Genomic DNA, 21672 nt, shown 5'->3' with positions numbered 1-21672 from the left:
TTTCTGCACTGCATTACACTGTGTGGTCTTTTTAATCACCGACGAATCTTATATGATGATATATTAACATATACAAATATTTCTTTCTATATTAAGGAAACGTTCTAGTTCTTAAAAGGTTACCTGAGATGGGTCTCCAGTGGGAGCAGTGCTTGTCTGTACTAAGCCCCCGTCTGTTGAACAAGTAAAAGGTGGGCTCAGGGCTGGAGTTATTGGTGATTTTTCCAAGATATTAACTCTTGATGAAGCAAACATGGATAGAGAAGTTACTTTACTTTGCAGGTTGGTCTGAATAACCTGAGGAAAGACATGTAATAGTAATAATTATTATTGAAGGGGAAGTATAATATACTTCCAGAGAGTGTATAATGTGCCTTATAACTGATGTGTTGGTTTTCCAAGCTTGCTTTTCCATATTTTTTATTGGATTAAATAAGAGATTTACATATTAGCCACTAAAGGGAGCCGTCTGCGGCACTGGTAAACCCTAATCTATTAACCAGTTTCCTTAAGTAAATCATATTTTGAAAATCTGTTGAAATGTTTCTTATCTGGAAATCCTTCCAATAATAGCACTTTCTGAGCATAGCAGGCTGACAACTCTGATGCTAATTATGAGACAGTGGCTTAGCACGGTCAGCTTGCTATGTAAGTTTCTGCAGTAGGCTGTTGGGCTACCAACATAGGCAGCCCATTGGCCAAAATAAGGAGTGTGCATGAAAGGCTGACAATGCTGCTTCTAATTTTGAGGAAGTGTCTTAGCTTTGTTTATCTACGCTAAAAAGCTGGCTATACAAGGACCGAATTTGGCCAGTTCAGCAGTAACCAGCTGAGATTTGATCCATGTATGGGCAGACTGATTGTACCCATCGATCAACTTGGGTACGACCAGCCTGTCAGATGTTTAAAATAGAATTTCTGCTGTCCGCTATAGCTGCTAGCAGTATTCATTGTGCTGTGCCAGTCAGGAAAGCTCAAAGCCAACCCCCCCCCCCCAATCCTATTCGCAAAACACAATAGAACTGCAGGAGACATTGCCTCATCAACACTATGCTGATGGGGGAATCAAGCGATTTTTATTCCTTCCCTCCACGGTGGAAGGAAAGAAAATCGAATCATCTATGGGCTGCCTGACATCTGCTCAGTGTCCAAAACAGACACACATTTTTTTTTTTCAAATGAGGTGGCCATATTGCATTGTGAGAAGGAGCAGTGAAGAACAAATGTTATGTAGAACTGCAAAGCAGGAAGCAGAGTCTGCATATGGAACAAGCAAATATTGCTGCCCCAATGGAAATACAGTATAACAAACCACACATAGAAAAATAAAAAAACCATAAAAAAAACACATCAATAGGATTATTTACATCCCCCGATCTCTTTTACATGTATATCTGATGGAGCACTAAAAGTCTATACACTGAACACTTGGCACACTGCTATCATAGTTATATACAGGCCTTTGTACCTGCAACTCCAGTGGAAGTTCATCTGTTTGCAAAAGAGTTTGTATCTCTCTGGAGAGCTTCCGGATTTCTTCTAAATGTTTCTCATGATTTTCAACCTCAATCTGGAACATTGACATAAAACAGAATTGATTTAACTGATGTCCAGGTACACATGAAAATTCGGTTTCCTAAACGGACTTACTTCAAAAGAACTTAGTTTTAAGCAGAATTTTTCATGCTAATTTTTTTTAAACAATTGCTTTCCACTTAGTACCATAAAGAGGATGCAGAGACTTATCCGTTGGGTGGTGCTCCACTTCTGAGTTAAACAACAGCTAACGTCATTCATTCCACTTCCGGTGGTAAATCACCAGGTCAGTCTCGGCCCACAGTACAGTACTGCAGAGGACGGCACTATTGCCTTAAGCACCCTTGCTGTCCTTCTGAAAAGCAATCTGCTGTAAATTGCTTTTAAGAGGGTGGTTGACAAGCAGCTGGAAGGTGATAAGTCACCACTGCATGCAGTCGCAGCACTCCCATTCACTTGAATAGGTCATGTTTTACTGTACTGCCCACCAATTGCAATAGGTGTTTTAATTTCTGCTGTGGCCGTTATGACAGGGCGGTTGGCAAAAACCCCAGTTCAACCACTTATTGTTACTGTCCTATAGCAGTGTGAACACAGCTTTAAAGTAATTCATAAGGTAAATTTTGTTATTGTCATGTCATACTTAACTGCACTGTGCAATGGTTTTGCACAGAGCAGCCCCAATCTTCCTCTTCTCAGGTCCCCCACCAGTGCTCTTGGCTCCTCCCCCTGTTGAGTGCCCCCATAGCAAGCTGCTTGCTATGGGGGAACTCATACGTGCTTGCTCCTGAGCTAGCTCTGTGTGTCCATTGACACACAGATTTGCTCGGCCCTGCCCCCTCCTCCCCTACCGGCTGTAACTGACAGCAGCAGCAGCCAATGGCTCCCACTGCTGTCTCTAAACCAATGTGGAGGGAGAGAGAGCAGAGATAGCTTCAGCTCTTGTGCACATCACTGGATCAAGAGTGGGCTCAAGTAAGTATTTAGGGGGGTTGGGGGAGGAGCTGCATGCTGAAAGGTTTTTACCATAATTCATAGAAAGCATTAAGGCAAAAAAAAACTTTTGCCTTTACAACTACTTTAAAGTCAAAGGTGCTCTCTGCAGTAGTTAGGACTGCAGAAATACAAATACTGTGGCAGTTAAAATTGCTCCCTTGTAAATAGCAGTGTACCTGGAGTTTAAGTTTACGATAGAAAAAGATGGCTTCTATAGTAGACATAGCTGAACAGACAGACTAGAATTTTACCGGTGTAGTTACAAGATGGGCAGTTAAGCACTGTGAGAAGGCCACGCTTACATTTAACTGCAGAATATCTTCCCTGGTTAGATTGCTGGTTTCAAAGACTTTTTTCCTAAATTCAGACCACTGCTCAATATCCTCCAAGACCTGCAGGATTTTGTTCCACAAGCTGATGGCACTCTTCAGGTTTTCATTATAGCTTTCAAGTTTCTCTGTAATCTGTATGGAAAGACCAATACCAAATGAATGAATGTATATTTAAAGAGGACCTGAACTGTGAAAGCTGTGCCTAAAAACAGCAAGCAGAGGGCAAAAGACTACCAACTAGTATTGCTGTAGGCCCCCTGCAGTTGATCTTTAACCCATTGCTGACTTACTATGCTTGTTCTATGCCATGTCTCTGTGTAGAGGAGGCTATCTTGGGGCTTTGCTTACCTATGTCAGAGCTGCCCACCTGATGAATGGGGATCTCGATTGGTGGGGGAATGATTGAGAAGCAGCAGCAGAAGTGTGAATGAAGCAGAAACAGGGAGATCCTTGCACTGTAGCTTTCTCTCCAGCAAGAAGAACAGTGAACAGCACAGTAGGGACCTCACCAAATCTCACACCAAATCTGGTGAGTCTAGCAGTCAAAGGCACAGAGCCTTAGCAGATCCCAGACTGCCACAATGCTCAAGGCATAGGAGTGTCTAGGCACATGAAGTACACTGCTCTTTTCTAGCAATTCAAGAAAAACTGATCATTTTTGGCTTAGGCAAGATATAAAAATTTGTTTCCCTTAAGCAGAAAATATATATATTTGTATAATTTAAGGGACATTTTAGTACAAAAATGAACCCAGCTAACAGTACAATGTGGCTAAAACAGCATCCAGGATATTGATCCATTGGGATTCTACAAATTTAAAGTGCCCATAAGAGTCAAGAACACTCTATCCATGTAAGGTCAACCTGGATCTACAACCATTATCCACTGAGACCCTTCAATGGATAGAAAGGAAAATACAGTTCAAAAGGGAGATTGGTTCATCTGTATGAGTCTTACTATATAAAACATTCTGTATCATCATGGATACCCAAACCCATGCCAGTGGATGCCAAAGAAAATTAGTTGAGCCAATCTACCAGAGTATGGATATATTTCACTTAGCTTTCTTGCTGTTATATACAGTCAGGTCCATAAATATTGCGACATTGACACAATTCTAACATTTTTGGCTCTATACACCACCACAATGGATTTGAAATGAAACGAACAAGATGTGCTTTAATTTGAGGGTATTTACATCCAAATCAGGTGAACGGTGTAGGAATTACAACAGTTTGCATATGTGCCTCCCACTTGTTAAGGGACCAAAAGTAATGGGACAGAATAATCATAAATCAAACTTTCATTTTTTAATACTTGGTTGCAAATCCTTTGCAGTCAATTATAGCCTGAAGTCTGGAATGCATAGACATCACCAGACACTGGGTTTCATCCCTGGTGATGCTTTGCCAGGCCTCTACTGCAACTGTCTTCAGTTCCTGCTTGTTCTTGGGGCATTTTCCCTTCAGTTTTGTCTTCAGCAAGTGAAATGCATGCTCAATCGGATTCAGGTCAGGTGATTGACTTGGCCATTGCATAACATTCCACTTCTTTCCCTTAAAAAACTCTTTGGTTGCTTTTGCAGTATGCTTTGGGTCACTGTCCATCTGCACTGTGAAGCGGCGTCCAATGAGTTGTGAAGCATTTGGCTGAATATGAGCAGATAATATTGCCCAAAACACTTCAGAATTCATCCTGCTTCTTTTGTCAGCAGTCACATCATCAATAAATACAAGAGAACCAGTTCCATTGGCAGCCATACATGCCTACGCCATGACACTACCACCCCCATGCTTCACTGATGAGATGGTATGCTTAGGATCAGGAGCAGTTCCTTTCCTTCTCCATACTCTTCTCTTCCCATCACTCTGGTACAAGTTGATCTCGGTCTCATCTGTCCATAGGATGTTGTTCCAGACCTGTGAAGGCTTTTTTAGATGTCGTTTGGCAAACTCTAATCAGGCCTTCCTGTTTTTGAGGCTCACCAATGGTTTACATCTTGTGGTGAACGCTCTGTATTCACTCTGGTGAAGTCTTCTCTTGATTGTTGACTTTGACACACATACACCTACCTCCTGGAGAGTGTTCTTGATCTGGCCAACTGTTGTGAAGGGTGTTTTCTTCACCAGGGAAAGAATTCTTTGGTCATCCACCACAGTTGTTTTCCGTGGTCTTCCGGGTCTTTTGGTGTTGCTGAGCTCACCGGTGCGTTCCTTCTTTTTAAGAATGTTCCAAACAGTTGTTTTGGCTACACCTAACATTTTTGCTATCTCTCTGATGGGTTTTTGTTTTTTTCAGCCTAATGATGGCTTGCTTCACTGATAGTGACAGCTCTTTGGATCTCAACTTGAGAGTTGACAGCAACAGATTCCAAATGCAAATAGCACACCTGAAATGAACTCTGGACCTTTTATCTGCTCATTGTAATTGGGATAATGAGGGAATAACACACACCTGGCCATAAAACAGCTGAGAAGCCAATTGTCCCATTACTTTCAGTCCCTTAACAAGTGGGAGGCACATATGCAAACTCTGTGTCCTACACCTTTCACCTGATTTGGATGTAAATACCCTCAAATTAAACCTGAGAGTCTGCAGTTAAAGCACATCTTGTTCGTTTCATTTCAAATCCATTGTGGTGGTGTATAGAGCCAAAAATGTTAGAATTGTGTCGATGTCCCAATATTTATGGACCTGACTGTATATTAGCCACCACAATGTCCAAATTAAAATGTCCAAACTATCTTGGCATAATGTATGTCTGAAAGAAAACAAGACATCCTTTGACTTGCAATTCCATATAAGATGTTAAAAATATGACTGTATTCCTTCACTACATGACTACTCAGAAAAAAAGAATACATACTCAGTTTCCCAGAGCCTCCAATAAGATACTTACATCCAGCCACTTATCAATAATTGTGTTGGCCTCGGTTTGAAATGGAGATTGTTCAAAGCTTTTGATCTGATTGATCTGAGATTGTAACTTTTTGCACGTGCTGCTCATCTCTTCAACATCTTCTGAGTGATCATCAAACTCCTGTTTAACAGCTTTTACCTGTAGAACACAACACGAGTCAAACATTTTGCTTTTAACTATTTGCCCTCCTGAGGATTTACCCCCCTTCCTGACTAGGCCATTTTTTGCGCTAGGGAGCTCCGTTATTTTAACTGACAATTGTGCGGTCATGCAACGCTGCACCCAAATGAAATTTACGCCCTTATTTTCCCATGAATGGAGCTTTCTTTTGTTGGTCTTTGATGGCCTGTGCATTTTTTAATCTTTGGGCTATTAAAAAAAAACTTTTTTTGGACTTTTTGCTATTAAACATGTCCAATAAAAAAAATGAAAAAAATCACATTTCGGCATACATTTATGCCAAAATGTATTCTGCTACATGTCTTTGCTTAAAAAAAAAATCTCAATACGTGTAAATGAATTGGTTTATGTGAAAAAGTTATAGCGTTTACAAATGGCGGTATAGATACTGGAATTTTTTTTTACTAGCAATGGCGGCGATCAGCAACTTATAGTGGGACTGCAGCGGGCATTCTGACACTGGGGGGAACTGACTTGGTGTCACTGATATCCCCCAGTGACACCAATACTGTGATCAGCCATCCAGAGCAGTGTGCCCAAGCTGACAGAGAGGACGACTGTTAGTAAACAAAGCAGTCCTCCTTCCCATCGGAGATGCTCGGTAATCACTGGGCGCCGTCAGGGAATCACCGGCCAGGACCCGGTGATTGACAGCAGTGGCCGCAAATATACACGTGATTTTGCGCACCCTGCCGCCCTGTAGCAGTATATCTACTATAGGGTAGTTGGGAAGGGATTAAAGCTTAGGCCATAGCACTGGCTCACAGGAGTCATTAACCAGTTGCTGCCCGGCCTATAGCCAGATGGTGGCTAGGCGAGCAGCTCGTCCCTCCGGGTGGACGCCATAAGGCGTCCTTTCAGGCATGCGCAGTGCACCTGCCCGCAGGGCCGCTCTGTGGCGCAGTCTGTCACCTGTGTATCAGCCCCGTTTCCAGTACCATGTGACCTGCTGTGACCAATCACAACAGGTCGCATGACAGTTGTATACAATGGATGGCTTCCTTTCATGCCATCCATTGTATACACTTGTCTAGCTGTGAATGGTCACACCGATCACATGCACAAGCTGGGCCAATCACAGCCATTATCAAAAACAATTATCAATTTTTTTTTTTTGTTTTTTGTACTGTCACCAGTCAGTGTCCCTGATCACCGCCATGCCAGTTATATGATGAAGCTGTACTGCACTGGTGACAGTATGTAAAAAAAAAAAATAGTGAAAATAATTTTTATATTTTTTCATTTTTCGAAAAATGACAAAAAAATTACAACTTCAAAAAACTCGCCATGCCTCTTATGAAATATGTCGGACTGTCTACTTTGCAAAAAGGGGTTATTTGGGGGATATCTGTACTATTCTGACATTCTTGGACATTCTTGGACCTCAAGAAATTAGATTGGCCGTCAGTACTTCAGGATTGATCAGTTTTCAGATATATCCCATAGTTTGTGAACTCTATAACTTTCCTACAAACTAAATAATACATCCTAATTTGGGTTATTTTCACCAAAGACATGTAGCAGAATACATCTCGGCCTAAATTTATGAAGAACAATTATTTATTTGCAAACTTTTATAACAGAAAAAGAAAAACGTGTTTTTTTTCAAAATGTTCTGTTTTTTTTTGTTAATTTAGCAAACAATAAAAACCCCAGTGTTGATTAAATAGCACCAAAAGAAAGCTCTAGTTGTGTGAAGGAAATTATAAAATTTTAGTTTGGGTACAGTGTTGTATGGCCGCGCAATTGTCAAAGTGTGAGAGCGCTGAAACCTGAAAAATGGTCTGGGCAGGAAGGGGGTAAAAGTGCCCGGTATGGAAATGGTTAAAGTGTTACTAAACCCAGGAGCCTACATTCCCTATATTTGGTCTCCTACAGTTCATACAACATGGAGATGCATTTATTTAAACATAAACCGTGTGATTTCTAAAAGTGTCCAGCAGAGCACTGGTTAAAGCTTGTAGGAGGAGTTTTCATTCTCCCCTGACTGTTCTATGAGGCTGCAGGACCCCTGACCCTCTGTCTGGACAGTGCTGATTGACCCTGTGCTGATCAAAAAAAAAAAAAACTCTCTAGCAATACACACCAAACTAAGCATGTGCAATGTGATTGCATGAGCTCTGTACTATCAGTAGGTGGATTGGGGACAGCAGAAGATTGGGAGGATCAGAGAAAACATGATCAAACAGCCTTTTCACACAATATAGAGGATTAATCCCTTAGCTTCCACAGTGAGTATAACAAGCATGCTTTCCTGCATATACAGACTGATTTTACTGTTGTGGATTTAGTAACACTTTAATTTTCCATAAAGCAAAATCAGAACTACTGCTGATCAAGAGGCTTGTCTGTTTGCTGATGCCCAAAATAGGGATCTGTCTGTCTCTAACATCTTTCTGACTATGAATGTCCTGGATTATTCCTCTGTATTGTTCGGACAACCTGTGTTCAGCTTGTCTGTGCTTACCCTGGTCACTGGCCCGTTATCTCTACGGTCTATCATTGCTCCATTTCCCCACCTAACACTTCAGCTCTCTGCATGTGGCCTGGCATCAGTCGGGTGACTCATTTAATGTCTGTTTGCTCTGACCAACTGTCTGAGGACTTGAGCTTCTCCAGCATGTGACCTGCCTGTTATCAGCTACTGCCCCTAGCAACATAGGGGGTCTAACCTATAGTGACATATACTTCGAAGGTGCAATAGAGAATGCCCTTATGGAGCCAAGCACTCTGCAAAAGCAAAAATTACCTTTTTCAGGGTCTCTTGAAGATTTTCTTTTCCCATGTAGGATGCCTGGCCAGTCATTAAGGTCTCTGCCTTCTGAATAAGTAATGTTAGTTCCTTCTTGTAACTCTGAAACTTGCGGAGGAGTTCTATTACCACTTCGCACTGCTCCTTCCTGCAAGAAAATCAAGTTTATTGGCTGGAAATTCAGTAAAATGTCAAAAATGGGTAAAATCCACTTTGAAGTTCCAAAATTTCCCATTTAGCTTTTTTGACATTTACAGACAAACTAAAAAAATAAAAGCTCAACACCATCCCACTGAAATCTGTAAATGTTCACATGGCAGTAGGAAAACCTGATGTGACATGGCCAAACAAATCATGCTTTTATACCCCTGTAGCCTAATTTACATCCAGAGCCACTGGATAATAGTACAAATACTGCCTAAATAGGGCCCCTTAAGATGAGACTGGGTTGTTACTATAATTTGGTGGTTCTGGGTGTACATTTAGCTACAGGAACATAAAGTAAGAGGAATAAACCCCTTATTATTTTGATTAATGATGGGATCGAGACAAGTAAATACTTTATTATTATTATTATACAGTATTTATAAAGCGCCAATAGTTCGCTCAGCGCTGTACATTACAAAGGGGGACAGAACATGTGACAGAACAATACCAATACAATGCAAAACATGATGGGATCGAGGGCCCTGCTCTTTCGAGCTTACAATCTAGGAAATACTTTCTGCTTTACTAAGGCTGTAACTTCTCACCTTTTTTTCTAAAAATACCAGTTGCTTTGCTACTATGCTAATCCTCAGGCTTCAATACTACTTCAGACACTGACCCAGAAAAAAGTATTCAGATCAAGAAAGGAAGGATATTGGTAGCCATTACAGTAAAGTAGGGCAACTTTGAGAAATATTAAAATAAGACCCCTAGACAGAGTTACATAGTTAGTCTGGCTAAAAAAAAGACAAAAGTCCATCCAGTTCAACCATTTAAAAAAAAAAAAGTTATAATCCTATACCCACAGTTGTTCCAGAGGAAGCATGATCCAATTTGCTCCTGCAGGGGAAGAAAAATCCTTCTTGATCCCCCGAGAGGCAATTCGGATATTCCCTGGATCAACTTTACCTATAAATGTTAGTATCCAGTTATATTCTGTGTATCTAAGAAAGAATCCAGGCCTTTTTTAAGGCAATCCACTGAGCTGGCCAGAACCAACTCTTGAGGGAGTCTATTCCACATTTTCACAGCTCTCACTGTGAAGAAAACTTTGTGTTTGGAGATTAAATTTCTTTTCCTCCAGAAGTAAAGAGTACCCCCTTGTCCTCTGTGATGACCTCAGGGTGAATAACTCCACAATGAATTCACTATATGAAGCACTGATGTATTTATACATGTTGATCATATCCCCCCTTAATCTCCTCTTCTCAAGAGAGAATAAATTCAGTTCCTCTAATCTTTCCTCATAGCTGAGCTCCTCAATGCCTCGTATCAGTTTGGTTGCCCTTCGCTGTACTTTCTCCAGTTCCCCAATGTTCTTTTTGTGAATTGGTGCCCAAAACTGAACTGCATATTCCAGATGCGGTCTTACTAATGATTAGTACAGGAGTAAAAAGATCTCTCTCTCTGGAGTCTATACCTCTTTTAATACATTGATTTTTGTTTGCATTTTCACCAACCTGTAAGTGATATTCTGCATTGTATCTTCCCATAGCATATCACACTCTTCAGGTCCACTGATATCCTTGGAGCAGGCAGTGTGAAGAAGCTCCAGGAAACCATTAGAAATGGATGTCTTCTCATTTATGAATGATTCTAGTGTCTTCTCTAGCTGTATCAATGATTTCATTCTGCAATCAAAGCAAAGAAAGTCAGTGCTACCTAATTTGATTTCGCCTTAGACAAAATCATGAATCGTCTACACCTGTCCAAGTATAATTCCATAGAGCTGATAGGCCAGCACCTACAAATCAATGTCCTTCAACAATTCTTTTATTATTTAAAGCAAAACCAGGTGCAAAATTTAAAATGGCTGGCTTACGTGTTTCAGCCTTTATTTCACCTGGTGATTCTGTCAGTTACACACTTCTTGTACAAGGGTGACAACACTACTTCTTACTGTATGGAACAGCAACACTGTCACCCTAGGCTGTTCTCTAATGATTGGAGGTATAAAAACTAGGAAGGCCGGTAACACTGTCTGAGATTTCAGTTTAAAATAAACACTGGATTTCTGGCAAGATTGACATTTTCTATACTTTTAAAAAATGAACTTAGCCTTATAAAAGAAAACTAATGCAATATATTACTTATTTGTTCTTTGGTGTGAATATAGTTAAATTACAGCCAGCATGGAAATAATTAATACAGGGCTTGGATAAAACGTGTCAACCAGGCGATTTTATAATTTATGCCACATGTCCTCCCTCCTTGAAACAATAAAGGATTGTTGAAGTACATTGATTTGTGAATGGTGACCTTTAGGCTTGAATAGTTAGTTCATATCTACCAAAAAACTGCCTATGCAGGTAAGGGGCACCTGTAATTAACCACTTCAATACCGGGCACTTTTTCCTTTGAACGACAATTGCATGATCATGCAACGCTGCACCCAAACAAAATTTGTATCACTTTGTTCACATAACTAGAGCTTTCTTTTGGTGGTGTTTAATTACCACTGGAGTTTTTATTTGTTGCTAAATTAATGAAAACAGTTTAAAAATGTTTTTTAAAAAACTCACATTTTTCTGTTTCTATTAGAAAATTTTGCAAATAATTTTTTTCCCTAAAATTTAGGCCAAGATGTATTCTGCTAAATTTATTTGGCAAAAATAACCCAACTCAGTATTATTTAGCCTGTAGCAATTTTATAGAGTTCACAAACTATGAAATATATATGGAAATTGATCAATCTTGAAGTACCGACGGCCAATCTAATTTTTTGAGGCCCAAAAATGTCAGGACAGTATATCGCCCAAATGACCCCTTTTTGCAAAGTAGACAGTTTGAGGTATTTATTAAGAGGCATGGCAAGTTTTTTTTCATAATTTTTTTGGAAAATGAAGGAATAACAAAAATTTTCTTCACAGTTTTTTTTTTTTTTGTTTAAACACACTGCCACCAGTGCAGTACAGCATCATCATATAACTGGTGTGGCGGTGATCAGGAACACTGACTGGTGACAGTATGAAAAAAATAATAATAATAGTTCATTTATTTATTACTTTTTTCTTTTAAGATTTTTTTTTCATAATACACTGTGACAAGAGTAGTATAATGTTACCATACTAACGTACTACTTTGGGGAAGTGATCAGTTTTGTTTTTGTTTTGTTTTTTTTTACACATTATGATTTGTGACGGGAGTCACTTTGGGTGGGGGGCCCATGGAACCCAGCCCCCTTTGGAGGGGTGGGGAGACCCCTGTCTCAGCTCCCCATATCCCTCTTATGTGTAAGTCACCCTGTGTCTTTTAGGGGCACAGGGTGACTAATGGACGCTGAGAATGCGGTTAGAATTACTTCAGATGTGACCGTAATATTTATCAGCCATATGAAGACTATTCCTGGTTGTTGATTCTGAACTAGACATGTGAACTGAAGGAGCCAGACTGTCTGCTCTTTAGTGAGATCCTAATTCATCCAACCACTGTCTAGGTGTGAATGCCCATTCACCTTTTGTTTAGATCACCTAGCTAGCTAACCTAATTGACTTACTGTTTAGAGTGTTCAGTCTATTTCCTGATTTTACGTCGAGTGGTGTCCGTGGATCTGTGTTCGGACAGGGAAGCTGGAGTTTAACGGAAATACCCTAGTGCAATCTGGGTCCGGTTCCGTTACATGATTGCTTATAGCAAAGGATTTCTTTGCTATAAGCAAGCATTTAACTGAATGAAATGGATTCATTTAACTGAATGAAATGGATTCATTCAGGGTTTTTTTTTTAGCTGTGATTGGCCATGGCTAATCACATGACAAACGGGCTTGTGATTGGCCCAGTCTGTACATGTGATCACTGTGACCAATTACACCTAGTGACCATTGTATACAATGGATGGCATGAAAGGACTGTGACCTGCTGTGATTGGTCACAGCAGGTCACATGGTACTGGCAATGGGCCGGTACACAGATCTGTCATCGTCTATGGCCGAGGTACACAGCCAGTGACAGATCTAGCCACAGCATGGCCCTGCGGGCACGTGCAAGGCATGGTCCGGGAGGAACGTCATATGACACACCCACCAGGACTGACGAGAGTCCCGCTTGGCTGTCATTCTGCTATTGGCTAGGCAGGAACAGGTTGAAAAAAACTGTGCAGCTTTGACTAAAGGTGGATAATGCCCTTGCAGTAGGCGTAGTCCCTTTACGTACCTCTCAAAGACCAGCTGAGATGGCATCACTTGTCCCCTCTTGTTGCTAGTTCACTCCCAGTCATTACTGCTCACCCCCACCATCAAAGGAGCGAGCTCTCAAACCCCTGCGTGTGTGGGCCACTATCTCCTCCACTGCATCATCGCTGAGCTTAGAGCTACTTTAACCACTTCCTGACCGTAGGACATCAATGGACAGGAGGTTTGGGGTACCATCTCTGGGACATTTTATATTGCCAACTGAATAGGCAATTTTTTTTGTAAACGTGAACTAACCTTTTTATGATTTTATATTAGTTTGAAAACAAAAAATGATCAATATTAAAATTTTGCCATGTCAAGAAAGGCAACGCTGTCATCTGTGCTTTTTGAACAGTTCATGGCTAGTCTTATATGAATTGGGCATTCAGACTCAGAAGCCAGTCAAATCCTGTATGATTTTGTGGTGCTTTTTATAGCTCTTTGACTTGCATGAGTTCAATGCTTTCACATACATGCTGAATTGCATGTAAAAGAACAGCAGCTCAGAGGCAACTGAATGCATGTGAATGCAAGCCAATTTCAGTGTCTGTAATTAAATAAAATATAGATTGCCTGGAATGCAGCTTACCAGTATCAGTGACCAAAACAGGCACCAATACTGGTAATCAGCACTTCCAACAAGGACAAGTCACAATTATGAATTGTTATAAGATCCTCTGAATGGTGGCAAACGATTGTAACGTGAAAGTAAAGTGTAAAGACAAGACCCTGTGTCCATTAAATTGAGGAATGAGATAAAAGAAGGTTTGAGTTATGCACTGGGGGGAGTACACAGTTGATAAATAGTTGGATACCCAAGAATTTATCCAATACAGAGTTTGCCTCTGTAGGTGAAACTTGCCTTTACGCAGAATTCTATGCAAATAAAGGATAGAGAGTATATACTTTTATACATGTTTTCAAATTAATGCATATAGTACCTTTGTTGGACAGCATGAATAGTTGGATCTTGAAGGCCAATTTTATCAACCTGGTCCTGAATGTCTTCAATATTTTTGCACAGGGCTCTCTGTCTGTTGTTTAGCATCTCCAGAACCTCGCTTTCCTGCAAGTTCTGGAGGTCCCCCAGAACAGCTTGTCGTGTATTTTCTAGCTTGTCAAAGAATATGCTAATCATTTTCTGGCATGAGGTTACTCCTCCATATTCTGGATCCTCGAGTGTGATCTCAGCCAATTGCAGGTTGTCATCAAGTTTTTCAGCTTGTTGGCCCAGGCGGTAAATGTCCTTTTCAAGTTCCTCAAGGTTCCTCTGTTTCTCTAGCAGGGTTTCCCTGTCCATAACAAAGCCTGCAGATTCAGTATCAATTGATGCTTTAGCTGCTTTAAGAGATGAAAGAAAATCCCCTAGTGCTTTAAGGTTTGTTTCTCGTTCTCTCATGACTTCGTTTGTGGCTTGCAATTCCATTTTATATTGATTCAAATTAGGTTCAGTGGATGACAGGTCCAAATGGTCACAGTGCTGGATCTCATTTTCGAAAGTAGTTTGAACTTCCTGAAAGACAAAAGCAGATGTACAGTGCAGAGATTAAAAATGTAACCATAAGTCTAGGTTCACACTTCTGCGGTGCAGGACACCGCATGTAATTTGCACAGGAATCGCATTTTGTATGGCTCAAATCGCACCGCATTTGCGACAAAAAGGTGCAGGACCCTTCCCCCCAACACCTGACTTTCATCGCAAGGGTGTTTAAACCTATGTGATGTTAATTCTGCTAATCGCACTCCTTTTTGCAATCTGTTTCAGGGTGTCATTAATTTAACATTGCCAAATGTACCAGATCGCATGGACGCCGTGCAACTGCAATGCTGTGCAGGAAATGCACAGGATTTGCTGTGTTTCCCTTACGTATTAGTGTGAACCAGGTCTAAAGGCCCCTTATAGCGAAATATATTAGCCTTTATTAATATTTATCTACACCTCAAGTGCAGATCAAGCAGTCTAGCAAAAATGACAGTTACCCAGTTGAGACAAACCATAGAACATTGCTGGGGGAATTTACATCAGTTCCTGATTATTCATAAGGTTTAAACCTTCATTCCAAAAGAAAAGAAAAACGCTGCTATAGCGGTTTAAAAAGGGGTAGCATGAGCTAGGCTTTCATTTTTGTTGTCGTTTTGTAGTCCATATAAAATGACAAATCCACCTAATACTACCTGTCCACAGGGTGACAACTGCGGACTGATTTCACTGCAGAACAGTGTTGTCACCAGGGGCGGACTGACTGACCATTCGAGCACTCCGGCACTGCCCAAGGGCCCAGGGTCAGTAGGGGGCCCCAATGAGATGCCCCTGGTACCTTTCATTGGCTTTTTCATAGGCTTTTTTGGGTGCAGGCGAGGACACAGGGGCCCCATGATCCCCTATTGCCCGGGGGCCCCATAAGTTGTAAGTCCGCCCCTGGTTGTCACCCTGTCACAGGAATGGAAAACAAACAGCTCTTTTGGCATGGTGAATAGGTAATAAAACTAGGTTACGGGCAAACTCATTGGAGGAAAGACAAAATCTGCTGCATTAATGACAGATATACAGTATATGTCAGTTATGCTTTTGCCCATTGTTATACTTTAATTATATACACTTTTAAAAATCATGGATTTAATTATTGGTCACCCAGTGCTAAAGCTGCAGAAGTTGGCACCTTGAACCTATTGCAAATAAACTAAAACACCTTTTGGAAGTGATCCAATCACTTCAATACTTAATTTACTAGATGTAAAAAAACTAATTTATTTGACCATGCATGAGGTTCAATTATTTACTGGCCTTCTCCACCCAATTCAGCAACATGTAGATTTAGTCAAAGTGAAAATGATGTGTCGTTGACTTGGAAATCAGTATTAGGGGGTCATCACCTTTGGGCCATAAACCAAACCAAATACTCGGGGAATTAAAAGGTAAGTCCACCCAAAACCTCATCATTCAGTCGTTGGTAGATGCTGCAGAGTTAAACTCCTTGATGGGTACTTTTACCCCTTGGGGACTCCATTGCAGAGTTGCTGAGTGCTATCGTCGGTAAGCATTGCCTATTTTGAGTTTCTGGGTCTGCACACCTGTTGCAGAGAATATGAAAGGTTCCCAAACTCCCTGCAGGATCGATTATTTTTTATTATGGAGAATGCAGTGGGAGGTACAGAAACACCCAAAAGTGCATGTGAACATCCAAAAATACCAAGATAGGTACAGACAAATTACAGAGTGAGATCTGCAATTTGATAAAATAAATTTCTATGGTGAAATGGAACACGTGCCCATCATCACTTAAAGAATATGTAAAGCCAAAATTTCATATTCCTAAAATATGTCTGCTATACAATGTACTTGTGTGGAAAAAGTATTCTGTTCTCTTCATATTGCTTTCTTTGTGTAAAATACCTGGTGTTCCTGCCAGTACCTCTGCTTTCCCATTAAAACCTGACCACACTAAGCAGGAGAACACCCAGGTATTAATTTTCTGGCTGTGCTGGAAACGTAGCCTGCTTTTCTCCAATCAGACTTGGTTTGACAACTCCCCACCCCTCCCATTCACTGGAAAGATCGGTGCAATGCTATTTCTCCTCCCCTAGCACTTATGAAGCTGAGAACAGAGGGAATATGATCACTTACAAAAAAAGGAAAAAAAAAAAAAAAAGGGTATATATAATGTTTTTCCTTTTATTTCCATTTTAAACGGAATGGGTTGTTTTACAATGTGAGGGTATACAATTATTTTAATAGTAAATCTATATGACATATGACAACTGGCCTATTTGCAGTCACCTACCAAGAACCATACCAAGAACCAATCATACCATATCCATACCTTTATTTCCTGCAAAACTAAATCAATTTTTGATGCCATAAAGGTCTCCATCTTCTCTTCCTGACGACTGTCATTTAATTTTGAAGGTACATCATCATCAGATGACAAATGGCTATATGATGCACCATTCAGTGAAGGTATCTCAGAATCCTGTGTGTCCAAGTTCTTTAGATCTTGTAAAACAGCTTGCTTAGCAATTTCTATCTTTTCAAAGAATCCATCAACCATCTTTAGACAGGATGTTTGTCCTCCATGTTCTGGGTCTTCTAAGCGGATCTTTGCTGGTACCAAGCAGTCATCTAGCTCTTTAGCCTCCATCCTCAGTCTATGAACTTTCTGCTCTTGTAGCTCAATATTCCTCTGTTTTTGTAAAATGGTGGTTCTGTCCTTTTCACTCACAGCAGCTACAGCCTGAATGGACCACTTGGTTGTTGCCAGAGAAGACAAAAATGACTCCAGGTCTTTCAGGAGAGCCTCGCGTTCCTTCATGGCTTCGCTTGTTGCTCCTAGTTGCATTTTGTATTCTTGCACAATGGACTGGATGGCTTGTACATCGACAGGACTTGTTTGGTCAATCACATCAGCTGCAGATTCCAGATCATCACATCTCTGAATCTGATCTTCTACAGAACTCTGGAATTCCTACAAGGTCGGAAAATAACATTAGTACACATTAGAAAATAATTTTTAATACATTTAAAAAGAAATCACATCTGAAGCCCAACTGCAGCCAAATTTCATTTAGGTTAGTTTTGGATAGGGTGGAAAGGACAAGAACCTCTATCGGGTTTAAATGTTATCCATATCCCTATTAAAGTGAACCTTCCATGAAAAAGAAATGTCTGCTCTACTGAAAGCCTCCCTTCCCTAAAGTCAGATTGCCTTCAAAAGCATTGTAAAAATAAATCTATTGTGATGCTTCTAGGAGGCACCTACACCTCCTGGTAAAGCTGGGTGTTCAAAATGCCATGAGAATGAGCACCTGCATTGGGCTGCAGCTTCCAATATAACCTCTGTCTGGACACCGATCAAGAAGACAGGAAATGAAAATCTCTCCAATGGAGGTAGCAGCAACAACCTTGCAGATCCGGGAGGCCAGTGTTACATCAGAACTCCAGATCTGCATACTTGGGTTTAGGTCAGTGGCCCAGGAGGAACTGAAACCACTGGATGGGCGCAAAGACCAGGCAGCTAAAGTTTTCGGTTTCAATGGTACTTTAGATTTTATAACATACAAAACAGTTGTAGACTGAACAAATTATAAATAGGTAAGGTGGGTTACAAGGAGTAATGGTGCATACAAAGTTTCCAGTACAGGGAGATTGTCTAATATTGCATCAAAAAACTATAAAGAGTACCAAGAGTTATAAGAGTATAGAAATGGGACAGCATGGTTCGGCAGCTAAAGTTTTCACAACTAGAGGTCAACAATGGCAACAGGTTACAAGTGTTTTTACACAATTGTGTTTTAATGGAGGGGAAAAAATGACAACGCATGAAAACATACTGCAATGTCCGTTACAATACACGTTAGCATGCTTTTCATGCACATCCATTGATTCCAATAGGAAATGCATATGCCTTAAAACAGAGGCGTAAATTCAGCCCCAGTCCCCAATCAAATTCCTACTATCTTCCAGGCATTACAACTGTGCCACCTGCTGTTGATATTTAACATTGCACAAATAAAGTTCATTTACAGCTTCACTTTGTGTTTGGAGTTGGACTTCTGTTGGATGAACAATGTAAACAATAGCTGTGCCATCACCCTATTACAGCAGTGGAATGGGGGAAAGACACACCCAAATAGCGGATTTCCTTTTTAAATGAAATCTCTCCTAAGCACTGAACTTCCACGCTGCTGGAAGAAATTCCCATTTTGACATGGCTGCTAGAACATGTGCTCACTTTTGACAGATCAACCTATGTAATAATTACAAGGGGAAAAACTAGCTTGAATTTAGACTGAATACATGTTTACCTGGAGATCCTGATAGACTGAACCAATGCTGGAGACAGTAAACTTTTCCATCTCTTGGACTGGATTCTGCAGGTTTGATTCGCACAGAACAGACACCTCTTGCTCAATAGGCAGAAGCACATTTATTGTAATACTCAAAGACTGTATCCTGGCCAAAAACAACATGATAATAAAGCATTACATGATTGTGCAAGTTTTTTTGAACAGAATATTTAAAATATGATGAAATTGAAACAAATCCCTCCTTGTATATGCCAGACAAGGTAGGGAGACCAGGAATGGGACTTTATATGTGTCATCAAGAAATCACACAGAAATGATAAAATAATCCATTTGAATTCAATAAAGATAAACCAACAAGTTACAAAACACCATTAAAAAAATTTATATATACAATTCGTCTTGCAGTGTTTAGGAGTACAGGACAAAATTATGAAAATTAAACCCTACAAAAAATAGGATGTATCAATAACAAAAATGTTCAGAACACAATATAAAGGGGGACTGTTCCAGCTCTCTGAATGCATGTTTTTCTTTGTAATACAAGAATACCTTGCAGTTACCAACTTCTGTGAGATTTGAAGAAAGGAGGTTTAACCTTGGATTGTGGAAAGGGTTCTTTACTGTTAGAACAGTTAAATATGGAACTCCCCCCCCAGGAAGTGGTACTAGCTGGAGTGTCGATAACCTCCAACAACGTTTAGATGTCTTCCTCAGGAAACAGAATATAAAAAGGGCCATGGGAATTGTAACAAAATAAAAAAAATAAACACCGGTTGAAATGGAATGTCTTTTTTTTTAGCCCTTTAAACTATGTAATAAATATCTAAACTTTGTATCAAGCTATTAGTTTGATCTGCACTGCAACCAAGAATAGAATTCATGAAGAACATGGTCCAACAGAGAAATAAAATTAGCAGCTAGCTAACCACTTTGCTCACTGTTATATTAGGATCCGGAGCGGATGCCTTTTCAAATTTAGAAATACACTACACTGAGGGATGACTTCTGAGTCATTGGCCTAAGTAGCATAAATGAGCAGTTCACACCCTTCCTGATTGAGGGCTCTGTGATGGCAGAAATTAATTTATCACCATTGAAGCTCAGAGTCCTGAAGTGCGAGATGACTGCAATTTGGGCCTTGCTGAGAATTTTAACACAGCCTAAAACTTATATTTCTGCAAACCAATCACCTGGTATTAAGTTAAAGCGTAACTAAAGTCCATGGCATTTGCCTTTTCTTTAATGGTCCTCCATCACTCGCCAGCACTGGCATCTTCTACTCAGCTGCTTACTGATGCTAGGCTGTGACAGTCTTCATTAGCCGGTGCGGGATGACGTCACTCCTGTGTAAAACATTCATCATGCACATGTCTTAAGCATTCACAGAGACGCCATGATTGATCAACTTACTGTTTGTAATACGATTATCTCTTATGATCATCATCTCCACGTAGTCGCCATAATGTGTTTTTTTTTCCATTTAAGTATTTCTGGAAAATGCTGCATTATGGCCACTAAATGGAGTCAACACTCATAGGAGATAATCATATTGCAAACAATACACTAATCATTTTTGGTGTCTGTATGAATGCTTAAGACATATGCATGGTGAACTTTTTATACATAAACCCCCTATAATTTTTTGTAATATTTGCTAGGTGTTTTTTTAAGTGGTTGTTTGCAAATTCTGAAAAGGTAAACATAATATATTTGGTAAAATAGCAATTGGTCCAAGAATGAAATCAGAACTTGAGCTCTTGGATCCATAAATCACAGAGAGAGAATGTTAGAGCTTTTACTGCATCCGAGGAAATGCTTGTATAGACAATTACTGTATATATGCAAATCACAATGTGACACAAGCGTTGAAACCCATTATAAATATCTAATGGATTCCCCCAAGGCTCTGTCCTCGGACCCCTCCTTTTCTCCATCTACACCTCCTCCCTTGGCAAACTGATACACTCCCATGGCTTCAACTATCACCTCTATGCCGACGACACACAAATTTATTTCTCCACCCCACACCTCACCCCCTCACTCTCCGCCCGCACTGCCCACCTCCTGAAGGACATATCAGACTGGATGTCGCTCCATTTCCTGAAGTTAAACCTGTCCAAAACCGAGCTCCTAGTTTTCCCCCCAGCCCGCGCCCCCCCCATCCTCTCCATCACGACTAGCAACGCCACCATCAATCCCACTCCACACGCTAAAGTCCTGCGTGTCACCCTGGACTCAAACCTTTCCTTCCAACCTCATGTCCAATCACTATCAAAGTCATGCAGGCTCCACCTCCGCAACATCTCCAAGATACGCACGTTCCTCACCCCAGACACCACCAAACAACTCGTACACTCCCTTATTATCTCAAGCCTGGACTACTGCAACTCCCTTCTCACTGGCCTACCCAAACAAATGCTATCCCCACTCCAGTCTATCCTGAACTCAGCGGCGAGACTCATCCACCTCACCAACTGCTCCACTTCAGCCCCCCCCCTCCGCCAATCCCTTCACTGGCTCCCGATTGCCCAACGCATTCAATTCAAATTACTAACTCTGACATACAAAGCCATTCACAACGCTGCCCCAAACTACCTAACTGACCTGATACCCAAATACTACCCTACCCATGCCCTTCACTCCTCACAGGACCTCCTACTCTCCAGCTCCCTGGTCTCCTCCTCCCACGGCCGACTGCTGGACTTCTCCAGGACTTCCCCCATCCTCTGGAACTCCCTACCCCAATCCATCAGACTGTCACCTACCCTCCTCA

At 40.8% G+C, this 21672-nt stretch overlaps 1 protein-coding gene across 1 annotated transcript in view; it reads right to left on the bottom strand.

The window, feature by feature from the left end:
- SYNE2 (spectrin repeat containing nuclear envelope protein 2) overlaps positions 1–21672 on the bottom strand; it is a 503718-nt gene that overhangs the window by 301571 nt on the left and 180475 nt on the right. The window contains 9 exon segments of the mRNA XM_089687495.1: positions 124–297; positions 1469–1570; positions 2835–2996; positions 5764–5922; positions 8714–8864; positions 10384–10554; positions 14036–14607; positions 16916–17557; positions 18897–19044. Coding sequence (XP_089543621.1) covers positions 124–297; positions 1469–1570; positions 2835–2996; positions 5764–5922; positions 8714–8864; positions 10384–10554; positions 14036–14607; positions 16916–17557; positions 18897–19044 — 2281 coding nt within the window.

Source organism: Staurois parvus, unplaced genomic scaffold (genome assembly GCF_062004578.1).
Source record: "Staurois parvus isolate SC_StPar_1 unplaced genomic scaffold, SC_StPar_1.0 ptg000426l, whole genome shotgun sequence".
NCBI classification, from domain to species: Eukaryota; Metazoa; Chordata; class Amphibia; order Anura; family Ranidae; genus Staurois; species Staurois parvus.
Note: the sequence above shows the minus strand (reverse complement) of the source record. Positions and strands in the feature narration are given on the sequence as shown.